The sequence below is a fragment of the Juglans regia genome, chromosome 14 (assembly GCF_001411555.2).
Source record: "Juglans regia cultivar Chandler chromosome 14, Walnut 2.0, whole genome shotgun sequence".
Taxonomy (NCBI): domain Eukaryota; kingdom Viridiplantae; phylum Streptophyta; class Magnoliopsida; order Fagales; family Juglandaceae; genus Juglans; species Juglans regia.
The window spans coordinates 4,460,480-4,477,725 of NC_049914.1; the positions used below are offsets into that span (position 1 = coordinate 4,460,480).

The window sequence follows — 17,246 nt, forward strand, 5'->3', positions numbered from 1 at the left end:
TTCGTGGGAGGGGCTACATGGCGGACGTAGAGCCACCGGTGGCAGGTCGCCGCACCTTTGCTGATGTCTTCGCAGCACCTCAACCATTGCCTGAAGTGGAGGTTGTGCTTAGGCCACCGAAGATAATAGAAGGGGAAATATGCTTTATTTTCTCTGCAGAGGAAACAGAGGCCACTGCAAGGCCATTTCGATTTTCCATTGTTCTGAAGTTCCTCCGTCAGAGACCCTCACTTGACTCTATAAGGTCTTTCATCCGTAGTCGATGGGGTTTATCCTGCTGTCCTGTAGTCTCGGCAATGCAAAATTCTAGAAATGTGTTCATCAGGATGTCGAAAGAAGAGGATTTTAACAAAGCTCTGTCCAGAGAGTCATGTGAGATCAATGGCGTCTGCTATAGGCCTTTTGCATGGTCTCCAGATTACACAGAGGAATATGAGTCACCATGCGTGCCTGTGTGGGTTTTCTTGCCTGGACTCCCCCCGCATTTTTACCATGCTTCGGTATTAAAAATGATAACGGCGCCGATTGGAAAGTTCATTCGGAGAGACAACCCGACCACATGCGCTACAAGAACTGATGGAGCAAGTATTTGTTTAGAGGTCGATGCCTCCCGAGATCCAATTACTCACTTCTGGCTTGGATGTCCAGGACTACCTCACAGCAGGAGACAAGAAGTGGTCTATGAAACATTACCTGCTTACTGCTGCAATTGCCACCAACAGGGCCATAATTCTAAGACATGCCGCATTGGTAAAGACCATACCAAGAAAGGGACTGGGAACCAAGTCTGGGTCAAGAAAGGATCTTCAGCAGAATCCAAGACAGAACTAGAAGTTGGGAAAAATCAGATGGATGAGAATGAAGCAGGAGGGTCTTCGAAAAATGAGAATAATACAGACAATGGAACAGGGGGCCAACTAGTTTTTCAGGAGAAGGGAGGCGAACAAGAAAAAGTGCAGCATGCCACACACAACCTGCATGAAGTAGAAGAAGAAGAAGAAGAAAGTAGCGAGCTTAAAGGGGCGAATAGAGTTAATAACCAGGAGTGTAGTGGAACAACAGGGCACACTGTAGCTACAGATCAAGGTCAGGACAGCGTTGTGGTCCAATTGAATGATGATCTACCAGAGAAGTTTCCTGCCCCCTCCACACAATCAATAGAAGAGCAAGTTGTTGAGGACATAGGGAAAGTTTTAATTGAGCAAGAGAGCCTGCAAATCGTTAAATCTACATATCCCCTACCAAACCCACAAGAGGTTAGCACAGAAGCCATTAATCCAGTTGTGAGCGAAGTCACTGAGTCGGGCGAAGAATGGGAGAATCCTCTGATAAGCCTAAAGAGGAAATCGAAGAAGAAAAAGGCAAGATCCTTAGCAGTCAGTGTTAATGAGACGTTTATGGTTGCGCATGAAGAGGAAAGAAGGGATGAGATACTATTTTCCCATTCTGATCACGAGAGTGAGAGAGACAAAATCAAGGATGATATGCGCAAGGAATACTGCACAGACTCTGAGGGCTCCAACAACCCCAGAAAAACAGGCCAGAAAAGGGGCGCTACCAGAGTGGTAATTCGTCCTTCCAAATTTAAATTATGATCAGTCCTATTATTTTTTGGAATATTAGAGGAGTAGGCACTTCTTATAGGAGGTTGAGGAAAATTATTAAGCAATTTAGCCCTAATATCATAGCTTTAGCTGAGCCCTTTTTGTTAGAGGATAGAATCCCGTCATTCTTAGGAAGATTTAGTTGCAATTGTTTTGTCACAAATGAGGTGCATGGTGGTAAAATTTGGTTGATGTGGAATTCACTGGTTTCGATACAGTGGGTGGCGGGGTCTAATCAGTTTATTACTGTGAAAGTAGAGGAGAATGGTCATACGTTTCTACTATCTATTATATATGCAAAGTGCAACCGTAATGATAGAAGAGAGCTTTGGGCGGATTTGGAAAATATGGGGACTGCCAGAATTCCTTGGGTTCTCTGTGGGGACTTTAATATCATTAAGGACGAATCAGAAAGAAGAGGTGGGCGTCCTCGTCCTTTTGTAGCCATGGAAGAATTCAACCAGTGCATTCAAACCTGTGGTCTTTTAGAGATGTGCTCCAAAGGCCCGAATATGACCTGGTGCAATGGTCAAGGGGGTCAAGCGCGCAGTTGGGCCAGGTTAGACAGATGTTTTATTGATACTAATTTTCTTAATTCTTTTCCTAATGTGTCTTACCAGGTTTTGGCGCGCTCTACTTCGGATCACTCCCCGTTGGTTATTCAAATGGGGGAGAACTTATTCAGGTATGGTCCTAGTCCTTTCCGCTTTCAATATATGTGGACTGATCATTTGGATTTCTATAGTTTTGTGGATGGAGTGTGGAAACGTGAGGGCCTAGGGCAAGGTTTAATCAACCTTTCCTCTAAATTACAAAGGGTTAAGGTGGCTTTAAAAGAGTGGAATAAGAGTGTTTTTGGTAGGACTAACATCATAATCAAGGGTCTAGAGGCTCGTATTGATTATCTGGAAAGCCGTCTTCAAGTCTCTTTTAATGCCGAGGACGACTCTGACCTATTAGCACCCAAGTTGGAACTTTCAACTTGGTTGGGTAGAGAGGACACTAGGCTTGCTCATATGGCAAAGAAAAACTGGTTGAAAGATGGGGACCAGAACTCTAAATTCTTTCATGCTTTCTTAAAGGCCAAACTGCATAAAAGAGTTCAGGAGATGAGTATGTCAGATGGTAGGGTCTTACAGTCCCCTCTTGACATTCATACAGCTGCTGTTGATCATTTTCAGGAATTTCTGGGTCAGAGTAGTTCTCGTGTTCTTCCGAATTTGAGTGACTTGATCTCTCCCATTATTACTAATGAGGATAACTTGACTATTGGTAGAGATCCTTCCATAGAGGAAGTAAAGGATGCTCTATTCTCTATTCCCATTGATAGTAGCCCAGGGCCAGATGGTTTTGGATCAGGTTTTTTCAGAGTTTGTTGGGACTTGGTTAAAGATGATCTCCTTTCAGCCATTGTTGAATTTTTTCATAGCCATATGCTCCCAAAAAATTTCACTGCATCTTATATTGTGCTAATTCCGAAGGTGGATAAGCCCTCTGGCTTTGATAAATTTCGGCCCATTAGCCTTTGCTCCGTGGTCTACAAAATTTGTTCAAAAATCATTGTGGCTCGTATGACTAGTTTGCTCCCTAGAATGATATCGAATGAGCAAGGGGCTTTTATTCCAGGCCGCAGTATCTTTGAGAATATCAGCTTAACTCAGGAAATGGTCCACTCTATTCATAGGAAATCCATTGGGGGCAATGTTCTGGTTAAGCTTGACATGTCTAAGGCTTATGATCGAGTAGACTGGAATTTTTTATTACATGTTCTGTTTAGCTTTGGGTTCTCTCCTAATGTTTGTGACCTGATTAACTCTTGTATATCCTCACCGTGGTACTCTGTCATGATGAATGGGACCCCCATGGGTTTCTTTAAGGGAAAGCGAGGCCTAAGGCAAGGTGACCCCTTATCGCCTTACCTTTTCATAATAATGCAAGAGGTGTTCTCTCGTCTCCTTAAGAATTCCTTTGAGACAGGTAAAATTGGTCAATTTGTTCAAGCTAGAGGGACCCCGATTATCTCTCACCTTATGTATGCAGATGATATAGTTATCTTTGCAAATGGTGGAAAAAGAAGTATGAGAGCTTTGATGGAAGTTTTGAACAAATATGAGGAGTGGACTGGTCAAGTGCTCAGTAAAGAGAAGAGTGCTATTTTTTTCTCTAAGAAAATTTTTGTCTCTAGGAAACATGCTCTTCTCTGCTCTACTGGGTTTACCGAGGGTTCTTTTCCTTTTAAGTACCTGGGGGTGCCTATTGTGGATGGTAGGCTAAAGGCTTGCGATTTTGGCGACTTACTGGGCAAAGTGAACAAGAAGATTGCAGGATGGAAGATGAAGATTCTCTCTGCTGGTGGTAGAACTATTCTGCTGCGTCATGTTTTATCTAGCATGGCCACCCACCTGCTGGCAGTTTTAGATGTCCCTAAAGTGGTGATACGTAGCCTGAATAAACTCATAAGCTCTTTCTTTTGGGGTGAATCGGGAGGCAAGAGTAGGAGGAAATGGATTTCTTGGAAACACATATGTACGCCTACGGACGAAGGTGGTTTGGGTATTAGGGACTTTGGGGATGTTCAGAGAGCCTTACACATGAAACTTGCCTGGATCTTATTAAGGGCAACTCTCTTTGGGCGGAATTTTTTAGAGGTAAATATGTTAAAGGAAATCACTTATCCCTCCTTGAGCCTACTAAAGGGACCCGCTTTTGGAAATCTATTGTCCGTAGTATTCCGGAGGTGATGAATAGCTCCAAATGGATTGTGAAGGAAGGTAATATCTCCTTTTGGTATGACAATTGGGACAACGAAGGCCCTCTCTATGCTCAATTTCCTGTGATTGAACAACCTTTGATTAAGATAAATGAGTGCCGTATTGAGAATGGGTGGGATATTTCTCTTCTGAACAGATTAGTGGGCCATCAGAAAGCCAATGATCTGTATGAGTTTTTTGCTAGACAGAAGGAGGGTGAAGATGTGCTTGTTTGGTTGAAGGATAATGAAGGCAATTTTACTACTAAGAGTGCCTGGGACTGTATAAGGGTTCGGGCGCCCCCTTTACCCTGGGCTCAGTGGATATGGCATACTAATCTTCCCAAGAAGATTTCTATCATGATGTGGAAGGCTACTAATAACTGCCTCAGTGTTGACAAGAATATTAGTATGGTGGGTGTTTCAATGGCCTCTAAATGTAATTGCTGTCAAAAGGGTCATACTGAGGACCTGAACCATGTGCTCTGCACGGGAGATTTCGCTAGACACATTTGGCGTCTAGCGGCCACTCATCTAGGGGTTCATATGGCCCCTTTCTACACTTGGAAGGATCAAACTAATTTTTGGTTTCGTCGTGCGGGTAAGTCTTCACAGGTTAGAACCATATTTGGCCTTCTGCCCTCCATTATTTCCTGGAAACTTTGGGAGAGGCGCTGTAAAGCCCGATATGAAGATAAGGCTCACTCAAAAGAGTCGGTTTGGCACGCTATTAAAATTTGGCTCCGGCGCATCATGGACCAGATCATGAAAGTGAGTTCTCTTTCCGCCCAGGACATGAATATTTTGCATAGACTGGAAATTCCAGTCTTGTTCCCTAAGCCCAAGAGGGTCCGGGTGGTAAAATGGCACCGGCCCCCTCGGGGCTGGGTAAAACTCAATACCGATGGAAGTAGTTTCGGGAACCCTGGAACCTCTGGTGCTGGGGGTGTTATTCGGGATGAGGATGGTAGATTACTTCTGGCTTACTCTGTTCCATTGGGTTTAGGTACCAATAATTTTGCAGAACTCAGCAGCTTATTGGAAGGTGTTCGCAGATGTCACGCGCTTGGATTTTATCGTGTTCAAATAGAGACTGACTCCCAACTGGTGGTCAATTGGATTGTTAAGAATAAGTGCCCCATTTGGTATTTAGAAGACTTTTGGGAAGATTTACAAGGACATCTTAATAGCCTGGAGTATACAGTAACACACATTTTTCGTGAAGGCAATGTCGTGGCTGACTTTCTAGCTAAGTGTGGGGCTGAAGGTTTGAACTCTGATTGGTCTGATATTCACATGTTGCCTAGCCTGTTAAGGGGTCTTCTCCGCATGGACAAATTGGGTATGCCCTACCTGAGGATATCATGAGCCTCTTGCCAGGTTTGTTTTGTGTTTTTTGCTTGTCTAATTTTGATATCTTGGTATTTGCGTCTCTTTGTTCTTGTTTTCTTGGTTTTTTGCAGGTTTCCCTCTTTGGCTTTCTCGGAAGTAGGTTATATATATTTCTTTAGGCTTGTACCCTATATAGTTACACTTGTTTTGATGCTTGGGTACTCTTTTTCTAGATTTAGGTTTTTGTACCTCCCAGGTGTCGTGATTGTAACCACGGTTTTCCTCCGCCAAAAGTGAGGGCAATCAATAAAATTGGGGCTCCGTCCTCTTTTAAAAAAAAAAAAAAAAAAAACTAAACGAGCCCATTGATTTCTCATGTTAAAGATGAACACAAGGTACAAAAGCATCAAAACAGACTATGACCCAACATTAGCCACTTTCCAAATCTAATGGTGCATGGGTTTGCAACAGTTTCTTCGAATTGCAGAACATGAAAAATAATTGTAAATCCGGATGCACACATTTTTTCACATTCAAAATTTAAAACTGCTCAGAATAGAGACTCGAAATAGGTCTACTACATAAGCCGTTTTTGCCATTAAGAAAAAAAAACATATAAAGATGACCTATATAGCCCAAGCATATGCTCCTCTCAGTCCCAGCCCCAAACTCCAAAAACTATGATCGGAAGAAAATTAAAATAAAGTGGCCTACATGTACCACATCGAACAAACTCTCCTGGAGGATGGACAGGACATACTACTAAATAGAATTTTTAAACAATTATCCACCCGAGATCAATGAAAATGACAGATGGGCCAAACCATAAATAAATTTCATATACCTCGCTCAAAAAAGATCCAATCACTTGATTAACCAACAGAAAAATCTTCAAACGCTATCCTCCTGAAAATCTTTGCTTCCTAGGCAGTAGCAGTTATCCGTGGAGCTGTACTTCTGGCTGCTGCATTTACAGCCAAGCCACCAGCACGATTCACACGCCCACCATTGCCGCCCGTGTGATCAGCCCTCTGATATCCCTCTCCACGGCTAGAAAATCCACCTCGATTCCCATTCCTGCTGCCAAACTCAGTCCTGCCATTAAAGTCACCACGGCCATAGCCCCTTCCACCTCCATAGTTTCCGTTTCCACGCCCTCTTACTCCTTCGTGCCTATATCCAGCTGTCCTTCCAGATGAAAATCGTCCCTTACTGTTCCCTGGAAATTGAAAAACAGCCACCATCAAATGTCACAATATCAAGGTGTTAACTATGATACCCCATACTGAGTGATAAGGGTAGGTAGTATGGAATCTCGCATAAAAAAATGGAATCTTGCATTGCTTGGAAACGAGAATTTCTTGCTCTTTATAATTTTTCCAATGTGACTCCAATTGTATTATTAACTAGTCCTTTTGGAGTATAAACCTAGATGTGGCTTGAGCTTGTATCGGATAAGCCCAAATCTGCAGGTCAAGCAGGGTATGAAAACCCTTTGTCTATTTATTACAAATTGCACCAAAGTCTAATCAAAACATATTGCAAGTGCCCATCCCTCCAATAATTCAAGCGACATAGGTCTAACAGAAACAATTGCGATACCTAAACACTGCTTTCTTGATCTCTCTTCCAGTGATGAAAAATAGTATTTACCTTCAAAGAAATCTTAAACGAGTAAACTCAAGCACAAAACCCAACCTACCTCGACTGGTAGATCTCTTTTCCTCAACAACAGCTTGGCGTCCACCAATGATGATGGGTGAAGCCTGAAAGATAAATGGAAATATTATTACATAATAACAATATACAATATAACATTAGAAGCTAAGGGCAACAACATTGGATTAAAAAAGATTATTCAAACCACTCATTAGGAAGAGGTTGAAACATCTACAATATTTTTTTTTCCTTTTTTTTTTTTTGTTAAAGTGAAAATTTTATTAATAGCAAAGCCTGAGCACACTGGATGTATACAAGAGAAACACCTAGTTAAGAGGAGGAATCTACAACATTTGTTAATTTTGAACTATTAGAAACATTTACAATTAAGGCATCATTAGAGTAAACATAAGATCTTTCTTAAAGTAAATAATTACAACATTCTCTTCAAATTTCTATTAATATAAATTAATGAAGAATTACTGCAAACTAAATTTGGTCAGGTAATTTGGCAAATATCAACATTGAAGAACACCAAAGAAAACTGACCCCATAAGAAGGGAGGGAATTCTATATCCACCGAATTTAATGATTCAACCATTGACTAGATAGAAACAGGCAGGACTATCAGCAATCAATCTTCAACCAAACAAAAACAAGTACAACCCAGTTAGACACAAATACGATCAATATAACTGAATTAGCCTCGACAAATAGGTGTCTGCATCATAAGGAAAGACAGGTATGAATACTCGATCTCATTAATTGTTGAGGTGAAGAGGCAACTACAAGGTGGGAGCAAAGAAACATGCTTTTAAATTCCAAGAAAGTATGACCATTGGGGGACATGACAAAAACATTAATTTCTGGCATGATAATTGGTGAGGGGATCCAGCTCTTAAATATGTTTATCCTAATCTTTTTAGGATTGCTAGAAACGAAGGGGCTGCAATGGCTGACTCTTACCAATTTTCTAATAATATGTTGCATTGGAATGCGGAATTTACTAGAGATTTATAGGACTGGGAAGTGTGTGAAGCTGCTGATTTCTTTGTAAAATTATATGATACGAGGATCGAACAGAATAGGGAGGATAGGCTGCTGTGGGTGCATGATTATAATTCCAGATTCTCAGTGTGGTCTTTCTACAAGGTGTTAAATAGTCATGGTGACAAAGTATACCCCTGGAAATGTGTCTGGAGAGCAAGGGTACTTAGTTTTTGTTGGCTGGTGTCTCTTGAGAAAATATTAACCACAGATAATTTGAGGAAAAGAGGTTTATTTGTGATTGATTGGTGTTATATGTGTAAAAAAGATGGCGAATCTGTTAATCATCTTTTCCTTCATTGTGAGGTGGTGACAGAGCTGTGGAATGAGATTTTTGCAAGGGTAGGCATTGCTTGGGTGATGCCTGAGCGAGTGGTGGACTTTTTGGCTAGCAGGCAAGGTTCAGTGGGATGTGGAGGCAGTGCAGCAGTGTGGAGGATGATCCCATTGTGTTTGTTTTGGTGCTTATGTTTAGAAAGAAATGGGAGGTGTTTCGAAGATAGCAAACGTTCTATGGGGGAATTCAGGGATTTTTTCTTTAGCACTATTAAGTTTTTGGGTGAAGAACCTTGTAAGGGATGAGAATATTTGTAATGTTTTGCCTTAGTTCTGTTTTGCTTTAGCTTGTATTTAGGTGTACTCACTTGTATACTTCCTGTGTACTTGGGCTATGTCTATTTACTTGAAATAAATTCTCTTATGGGTAGTGATAGGGTAGTAGGGTCACTACTCTATCACTACCCATCTACTATCCAAATGCATTTCAAGTTTTTTTATTTTTTTATCATTTTCTTCTAAGTATTTTTTTAACATCCTTAAATCACTAAGAAAAAATTAAAAAAATATATAATTTTACTAATACTCACTTTCTTAATCATTAAGTAAAAAAAATTAAAAAAAAAATCAAATACAAAAAGAATAGTATATGGGTAGTAGTAACCCTATCATTATTCTTCTCTTATTATCTGTCAAAAAAATAAGTATGACCATATCATGTCACTAATTCAACGAGGATCAATAAGTATTGAGAACTTGAAAGAAGTCACTAGACCTTTTATGAACAAAAACAATTAGAGATTCAAAAATAATAAACATGTATAACAGTAATAAAAATTCAAATGAGCCATAAAAAAATCCAAAGTCTCATTCACATTTTTTTTTTTTTTTGCTAATAAGAGATTTTATTCCAAGAAAATAGGCATAACCCAAGTACACGGGAAGTATACAAGAGAAAAAAAGTGAAGTCTCATTCACTTTAAAATTCCACTTCAGTATTAATTAACCCTAGCATCAAAGTGAAGTCTGGTCAGATTAGCATGTAAAAACAGAAATGGCATGGAATCAAAAAATTAGTAAATAACCACTATAACACAGCAACAGTTATAGTTAGAAGATAATGATGTCACTAAAGATGTAGGTAGGTGTCAACACAAGGCTGCAGATAATTGTCATGGTGGATGTAATCATGTAACTTGCCCGATTGAGTCTAATGATGATAATGAGCTAAAAATGTAGGTAGGCGTCAACACAGGGCTGCAGATAATTCTCATGGTGGATGTAATCATGTAACACCCCCGATTGAGTCTAATGATGATGAATGAGATCCCACATTTCCAAAGAGAGAGAGTTCTTGCAATTTGTACTGAAATAAACTATTCTGCTGATTTTGTTAGTGAAGACAAACTGCAAGACCTGAATTTGAGGCAAGCATGCCACAGCTGGTTTTGTATCTACATACGCTAGACCAATTGTATTTAGATTATAACAGAAGTGCTTATATATTAAAAAAACAACAGATCAGCACAGAAAAACCAAATGCATACCTCGATTGCGCTTTGCACAGCGCTTGCCACCTCAAACTCCACAAAGCCAAAACAAAATCCCTGGTGTATTGATGCATGGACAATAAACATATTTTTATAATTCATGGACTAAAAATATTAGCTGAGGAAACGATCAATAAGCAATTTGAGTTTACATTATGGCATACCTTTTGGCTTCTAACTTGAATACCGTCAATCTTAATAGGTCCAAATTGCTTGAACTCACTTTCAAGCAAGGCAGGCGTAGCATTCAGAGGGAGGCCTTTTACGTAAATAGAATGACCATCAGCTGCAAATAAACACAAACATATAGACAATAAATACAATCATACAGAATAACCAACACAACCAGGATGCAGATCATATGGTAAGCTTACTAGCAGAAATAATGGTACAATAACAAAACAAACTACAAACCTTCAGATTCCTTCTCACCACCATTTTCAGCAGCATTTGAGCTGGAAACTGGTGTCTGAGACAACGGGGCAGGAGGAGGTCCACCAGTCACTAGTTGTTCTTGGCTCTTGGAAACAGACTTCCGAGGTGCTGGCATTTGGGTTGAAAATGGAGCAGCATTCTCCTTCAAAACTTTAACCTGTAATAGCAAAATATATAGGATTTGCAAAAAAGAAAAAAGAACACGTTAAAATAAAACAAACTAGCAATAAAAAGTTAAAGGAAGACCACTTGTTCCCAAATCTTTGTCCTTTTACTATTAAATAATTAGCCCCCCACATTTAGAGATTATCCGAACCATTATTGCCAAACCATTATTGCCGAACCATTATTGCCAAGGAAATGATAAGAAATAAATCCAAAGCATAGGATTTTACATAATAGCCACTTACAATATAGGCATATGACTTCTTGGGAGCTTCTTCAATTTTAGAATTAGATTCAACCACTATCTGCCAACCATCTGAAACTTCGTCAACGACCTCAGGAACTGCTGGTTCCTCTTCTTCAATTGAAGCATGTCCATTCTCAGGAGGATTACACACTTCCTCTTCATCAACAACCTCTGGCACTGTAGTCACTGGCTCTGAAATATGATTCTCCTGCACAGGAGAAGGATCTGCAACAATATACATCCACGAAGTCAGTTGGCGTGAGCCAAAAATCTAAGCTTTGAATTGTAAAGTGTGTTTCACATTACCAAGGTCAGAAGCAAGAGGTTCTTCGACATCATTAATGAGACCCTCGTTCCCATTGTCAACATATCTAAAAACATCATTTAGAACAAAGTAGCCTATGTCTTGAGGAGCCAGGAAGAAAGTTTGAGTAAATTTGCGCCTCAAACTATCCTTTGCAGTCAAATACCCAGTAACAAGAACAAGGACTCCCCCGTTGAAAGAATCTTGTGAATCCACAGTTAAGATTTCTGCACTTAGTTCACCATAATGAAGCGAGAGTATCTTCTCATTGATTGCCTACTCAAAGAAAATCAGTCAGCATATAGAGAGGGATCAAGGTTTCCACTCCTAATTTTCACCATTTGAAGGTGAACACCTGTCAATTCCTAAAAAATTTTACCATACAAATAAAACCAAAAATGTAATAAAAAGAGAGTCAATAAAACTCAAATCACTCCCTCGTTTAACTCTCAAACTGCACCTACTTTACCACCCTAATAGTCAGATTTTCTAGATTGCTCTGTTTGGTCTCTGAGAAAAAAAAACTATAAAAATTGTTTTAAACCTTAAAACCCTCTTTTTCACCATACTTTTATCAACCAGAGAATTTTTCTAGTCACACAACCATTTTTTCAGCAACTGAAGCATATTTAATTGCATAAAGCAAACTGGTAAACAGTAAACAAGCCGCATCATGCAGGCAACTAGGCTTTGCAAGTGTAGGTGAATAGGAAAATTAACCAAAAAAAAAAGAGAGAGAAAAAAAGAGGAAAGAGAATGACGGTAGCTCACTTGCATAGTGGTTGTAATACTCATCGCCCCATTTTCTTCTTGACGACCAAGCTTACTAGTATCCTGGTAAAACCGATGAACAAGCTCCGGGGATTGATGCAAGATAAGGTAGTACTGGTGGACAAAGGCATTGCCAACCTAGGTTTGACCACAAATTCATCCAAAATAGATTAATACCCTAAAAACAACACAATACCTTTAATAATTTTCCCAGTCTGAAAACAATACATACAACATCAGCAGCAGGAGTGCAGGCTGCAGCTAAGACTTCCGGCTCTGAAGATGCCATCACCGAATTGATTTCTGATAAGCAATAAAAAAACACTAATTACTTTACATAAAAAATCACAACTACCATGGATCTGCTACCCTAAAGGGTGGCTGGATGCCAGCCACACCCCTCAAAACTGACTCTTTTTTCCTTCCCATTCTTTTTTGGTTATTTTTTATCTTTTTATTTTCAGCATGACATGGCATTTATTACACCTAGATTACCCATATCAGTTGGTTAGATGACATGGCAAGTGTCTTTTCATGTATACTTCCTGAGTACCTGGGCTTTGCCTATTTCTATGAATACAATATCCTTGATTACCTATCAAAAAAAAGATGACATGGCAAGTGTCACATTGGATGACACATCAGTTTGTAAGAAAAAAATAGTACAATTTGAAGAAATTTCAGCATTTTCTCCTGAGGCGATTTGAAAAGACATCATAAATCTTTCACAACCATCACAAGAGAATTATACATCGACACTTGGAACGAAAAATTTTTCGGTAATCTTCACCGAGCAAACATCATCCATCCCGCAAAACAAACAGAGAACCCTACAGAACCATTGGCTACAGCCTACTTCAACGTAAACCTGGAGAGAATTATTAGATTAAATCCTCAGCAATTACTTAAATTTTAAGCCACAACGGTTTCCGTTTTCACGGGAACAGTTTCCCAAGTAAAAAATTGACCAGGAACTGAAAATGAAACAATAAAATAAAAAGTTGGTTTTTGTTTAACAAGTAACGACGATCCATCAGAGGGGATTTTTCGTGTTCATAACAAAATTTTATCATGTAGCATCTTCCCAGAAAAAGAAAACAGGGCCTAAGAAAGCACAAAACAAAACAACACTCCAATAACACTACTGACGTGATTGAGGAAACGACAGCAGTACCTGATCGAAGAGTGCTGATTGGGCGGAGATTGAGAGAAGGGTATTTAAATAGTAGCTCCGCGACCTTCTCTCACCTCCCACGGTGGTTTTTTTTCTAGGGTTTATAACTTTATATTAGGGTTCCCTTCCGGATCTTGAAGAGGGAAGAGAGTGTGCGTGACGGTGTTAGGAATAGAGTGAAATAGAGGGTTTTTTAAGAAAGAAGTGTAAAGGGCGGAAATTTGGAGCACTTGTAAGGAAAGAGAGATGCTTTAGATCTGATAAGTAAACAGTAATATTTTATGAATGTTATTAAAATATATTTAAATATAAATATATAAAATAAATTAATATGATTTTAATTTTTTTTATAAAAATTTAAAAAATAATTAATTTTATTAATAACTAATTTGAGATGAATTAAAATATACTTGCCAATGAAATACAACCCTTTTTTTTTTTATTTTAAAGGAAAACTCTTAAACCATTTCATTATAATAAATAAGAAATATAACGAGGAGTACCCTCCATTGTTAAAACCAAATTTGAAATGGAAAGAGAATTTTTTGCTTACAAATGGGTCATAACATTGTCATTTCTTCTAATATTAGAAACCTCCTATCTAGCAAAGTTTTGCAACAAAAATTTTGCTTCATAAACAAACGAGGCACTGCTACCCCCTCCCTTATCCTTATGCAGAGAGTTGATCACTTATAGGGAATCTCCTTATATGACGACTTGTCTAAGGCTAAGATCCATACCAAATTTAATAGCTAGAAGAGTACTATAGGACTCGGCTAGCAAGGGGTCAGGAAAGAGCTTCTTGCTTTGCCGCATGGTAGCTATTACTTGCCCTTCACTGTCTCTGACTACAGCACCAACACCTATCAGTCCCTTCCTTTTGTCAATAGATCCATCCCAATTTATTTTGAACCATTGCAAGGGAGGAGCCTTCCATGCTGTTGGGGATGAGCAAGATTGTAGAGTTCTGGAGTCATTATGCCTGGTTTTTTCATCTAACAGATCAAGTATGGCTTGAGCTTCCCCAACAAGTGAATTTGGATGAGTGAATTCATTGTTAAAGATGAAGCAATTTATCCTCCACCAAATCTTCCTAACCACTATGACAAATTCTTGAAGCACCTAGTTTTCAATCAATTGAATGAGGGCAACAAAAAGTTCCAGAAAAGATAGTTGTGATAGGTATATCTTCTGTAGCTTTTTTGAAGTGGTCACAATTTTTTTCTTAGCTAGATTTGATTGGGTAGGGAGAGCCTCAAGACAAGCCCTCCATAGGAAGACCTTATCTCCAAGTTGAACCTTTAGCTTCCATAGAGTGTGTCAAATCTCCTTAAATTGATTACTACAAGATGCTTGACCCTGCTCTGCTTATTCCTTAGCTAACTCCATATGGTAAGCACTTCTTACAAAGAAGTGGCCATCTTTAGTACCCTGCCGAATAATTCGATCACTCCCATGCATAGAATTGATAGGGGTTTGTAGGATCAAGTTAGCCTCCCTTTCATTAAAGACTTCCTTCACAAGCTTAGACTTCCATTTGATGGAGTGGTGATCAATTAGCTCAGAGATAGTAGCTTGACTATCCAAATGCACAATTGGGCTAAGCACTTTACTAGGAACTGGGTGACCAAGCCATTTGTCCTGCCATATTTGAACCTTTCTCCCATTACCAATCCTCCAATAGGAACCATCCACCACCACATGTTGAGTTGTCAAAGGACTCCTCCAAATAAAGGATGGTTTGGAGCCTAATTTTACTGTCAGGAAGGTGGCATTTTTGAAATATTTTGCCTTCAATACCTTAGTTGCAAATGAGTCAGGTTCTTGCACCAGCATCCAGCATTGCTTTGTAAGCATTGCCTTATTAAAACACTAAAGGTCCCTGAATTTCATTCCCACACCAAACTTTGCCTTACCCATAGTTTTCCAAGAAACCTAATGGATCTTATGTTTCTTTTCCTTCGAACCCCACCGGAAATTATGAAAGACACTATTTATAGAGTGCAACAAGATTTTTGGTAACTTAAAGACACTCATAGTGTAGGTGGGAAGAGCTTGAACCACTGCTTGTATAAAGATCTCCTTCCCTGCTTGAGATAGACTCTTCACCTTATGGCCATTGATTTTCATTTTAATTGCATCAAGGATACGTTTGAAAGACTTGTTTTTGTCCTTTCCCACAATAGATGGTAAGCCCATATATTTTTCATAGGACATAACAGATCTCATTCCAACCAGTGACAAGATGTATTTTTTAGCCAACCTTGAAGTGTTCTTGATAAAAATTATGCATGTCTTCACTAGGTTTAGTATTTGTCCAGAGGCATTCTCATAGTCTTTCAAAAGGTTGAATAACCTTCCCCACTCAAGACTCGAATCTGCCTTCTTGCCACTGGTACACCATGAATCACTCCTGACTTCTTAGCTTGACCAATAAGATTACTAAGGGCTTCTATACACAAAATAAAGAGATAAGGTGAAAGGGGATCACCTTGGCTAATCTTTCTTGTTGGATGAAAAACCGGTTGAGGAAAACCATTTACAAGGATTGTATAAGAAACTGATTCAATGCATCTCACAACAAGGTCCACCCACTGGCTACTAAATCCTAGTTTGTTTAACACAGTTTTTAGGAACTTCCATTCAATTCGATCATATACCTTGCTCATGTCAAGTTTCAAGGTCATATATCCTTCATTTCTTATCATTTTACTTTTTATTGTATGCAAGGCTTCAAAGGAAACAATCACATTATCTGAAATTAGCCTGTAGGGGATAAAAACTGATTGGTAGGGGATATAATGTTTGACAATATTTTCTGAAGTCTATTGGCAATAACTTTGGAAATCAGCTTGTATACCACATTACAAAGGGATATAGGTCTGAATTCAGTCACTTTGGTATGATTCTTTTTCTTGGGAATTAGAGTTATATAGGTGCTATTAATATCAGACATACTTCCTTTTGAGTTCAACACATATAGCACTGCTGCACTTACTTCGTCTCCCACAATATTCCAATGTTTTTTATAGAAGGCACCAGGGTATCCATCAGGACCTGAAAAGCTAAGGCCATTCATCTGGAAAAGTGCAATCTTCACCTCCTGTTGAGTGTAGGGTCTGAGCAACATGTTTTGATCCTTAGTCACACAAGCCTCCATGGGTCTAAGACAATCTGCAATGTTCATAGGGTTAGAAGAAGAGAACAAGTTTTGAAAATAACCTTGAAACAAGTTTGAGATTCCTTCTTTGGAAATAACTTCTTGGTCATTATCATCAACCAATTTCTTAATCCAGTTAGTTTTCTTCCTCTGAGTGGCACATTGGTGAAAGAATTTTGCATTTCGATCCCTTTCCCTCGACAACTTTTGTTTGGCCCTTTGTTTCCATTTGATGTGTTATTCTTCAATTAGATTGTCCACCTTCTTTTGCAATTGCTTTATGGGTTCAGTGAGGTGGCCAGTATTAGCCTTGTGTAACTCTGATAGCTAGTTCAAAAGAGCATTGATCTCTTTTTTATGTTTGCCTGTATGCTGCTTACTCCACTGCAACAACTGCATTCTACATTTGTTTAGGCCTTCAATAGCAGATGGTAGTATATTCTCAGCTGCTTTAGGTTTGCTCCAGTCATTCTCTACCACCTTGTAGCATTCATCCCTTAAGGACCAGCTAGCCTCAAATCTAAAAGGTTTTGGAGTTCTGTTCATGTCACATTGAAACTGATCCATAGTGATGAAAAATGGGCAATGATTAGAGCTCAGGGCTGGGAGAACATGCACTTTCTAATTTGGGGACTTCTCAGACCATTTCATACTGCAGAAAGCTTTATCAAGCCTTTCCTTGACAAAGGCCAGGCCTTGTTTACCATTAGACCATGTATATTTATTTCCAAAGAATCCCATATCAAAGATACCACTCTCCTCAACAGCTTCTC

General features: G+C 39.2%; 3 protein-coding genes across 3 annotated transcripts; 2 read left to right on the forward strand and 1 right to left on the reverse strand.

Moving 5' to 3' along the window:
* The first annotated feature begins 1,294 nt into the window (after positions 1-1,294).
* LOC118344540 lies at positions 1,295-2,371 on the forward strand. The gene is made up of 2 exons (XM_035685509.1): positions 1,295-2,024; positions 2,225-2,371. The coding sequence occupies exons 1-2, from the start codon at positions 1,592-1,594 to the stop codon at positions 2,299-2,301; spliced, it is 510 nt and encodes a 169-aa protein (XP_035541402.1). The 5' UTR covers positions 1,295-1,591; the 3' UTR covers positions 2,302-2,371.
* Positions 2,372-4,216: 1,845 nt separating this feature from the next.
* Positions 4,217-5,969, forward strand: LOC118344440. Its single transcript, XM_035684967.1, has 2 exons — positions 4,217-5,124; positions 5,360-5,969. The coding sequence occupies exons 1-2, from the start codon at positions 4,345-4,347 to the stop codon at positions 5,441-5,443; spliced, it is 864 nt and encodes a 287-aa protein (XP_035540860.1). The 5' UTR covers positions 4,217-4,344; the 3' UTR covers positions 5,444-5,969.
* A 285-nt stretch (positions 5,970-6,254) lies between these two features.
* Positions 6,255-13,556, reverse strand: LOC109012799 (nuclear transport factor 2-like). The gene is made up of 10 exons (XM_018994618.2): positions 13,314-13,556; positions 12,372-12,442; positions 12,140-12,277; positions 11,371-11,644; positions 11,063-11,289; positions 10,632-10,809; positions 10,382-10,503; positions 10,215-10,274; positions 7,388-7,451; positions 6,255-6,904 (listed from the first exon to the last, which is right to left on the reverse strand). Exons 2-10 carry the CDS (start codon positions 12,426-12,428, stop codon positions 6,609-6,611), a joined length of 1,416 nt encoding a protein of 471 aa, XP_018850163.1. The 5' UTR covers positions 12,429-12,442; positions 13,314-13,556; the 3' UTR covers positions 6,255-6,608.
* Between the last annotated feature and the right edge of the window lie 3,690 nt (positions 13,557-17,246).

Excerpts from the sequence above, each read along its gene's own strand:
- LOC118344540 (XM_035685509.1), top strand. The coding sequence starts at position 1,592 with ATGATCAGTCCTATTATTTTTTGGAATATTAGAGGAGTAGGCACTTCT. Across the intron at positions 2,025-2,224 it reads GGACGAATCAGAAAGAAGAG|GTTTTGGCGCGCTCTACTTC; the intron begins GTGGGCGTCCTC and ends GTGTCTTACCAG.
- LOC118344440 (XM_035684967.1), top strand. The coding sequence starts at position 4,345 with ATGAATAGCTCCAAATGGATTGTGAAGGAAGGTAATATCTCCTTTTGG. Across the intron at positions 5,125-5,359 it reads TCATGGACCAGATCATGAAA|GTACCAATAATTTTGCAGAA; the intron begins GTGAGTTCTCTT and ends CATTGGGTTTAG.
- LOC109012799 (XM_018994618.2), bottom strand. The coding sequence starts at position 12,428 with ATGGCATCTTCAGAGCCGGAAGTCTTAGCTGCAGCCTGCACTCCTGCT. Across the intron at positions 11,290-11,370 it reads ACCTCTTGCTTCTGACCTTG|ATCCTTCTCCTGTGCAGGAG; the intron begins GTAATGTGAAAC and ends ATATTGTTGCAG. Across the intron at positions 6,905-7,387 it reads AAAGAGATCTACCAGTCGAG|GGAACAGTAAGGGACGATTT; the intron begins GTAGGTTGGGTT and ends TTCAATTTCCAG.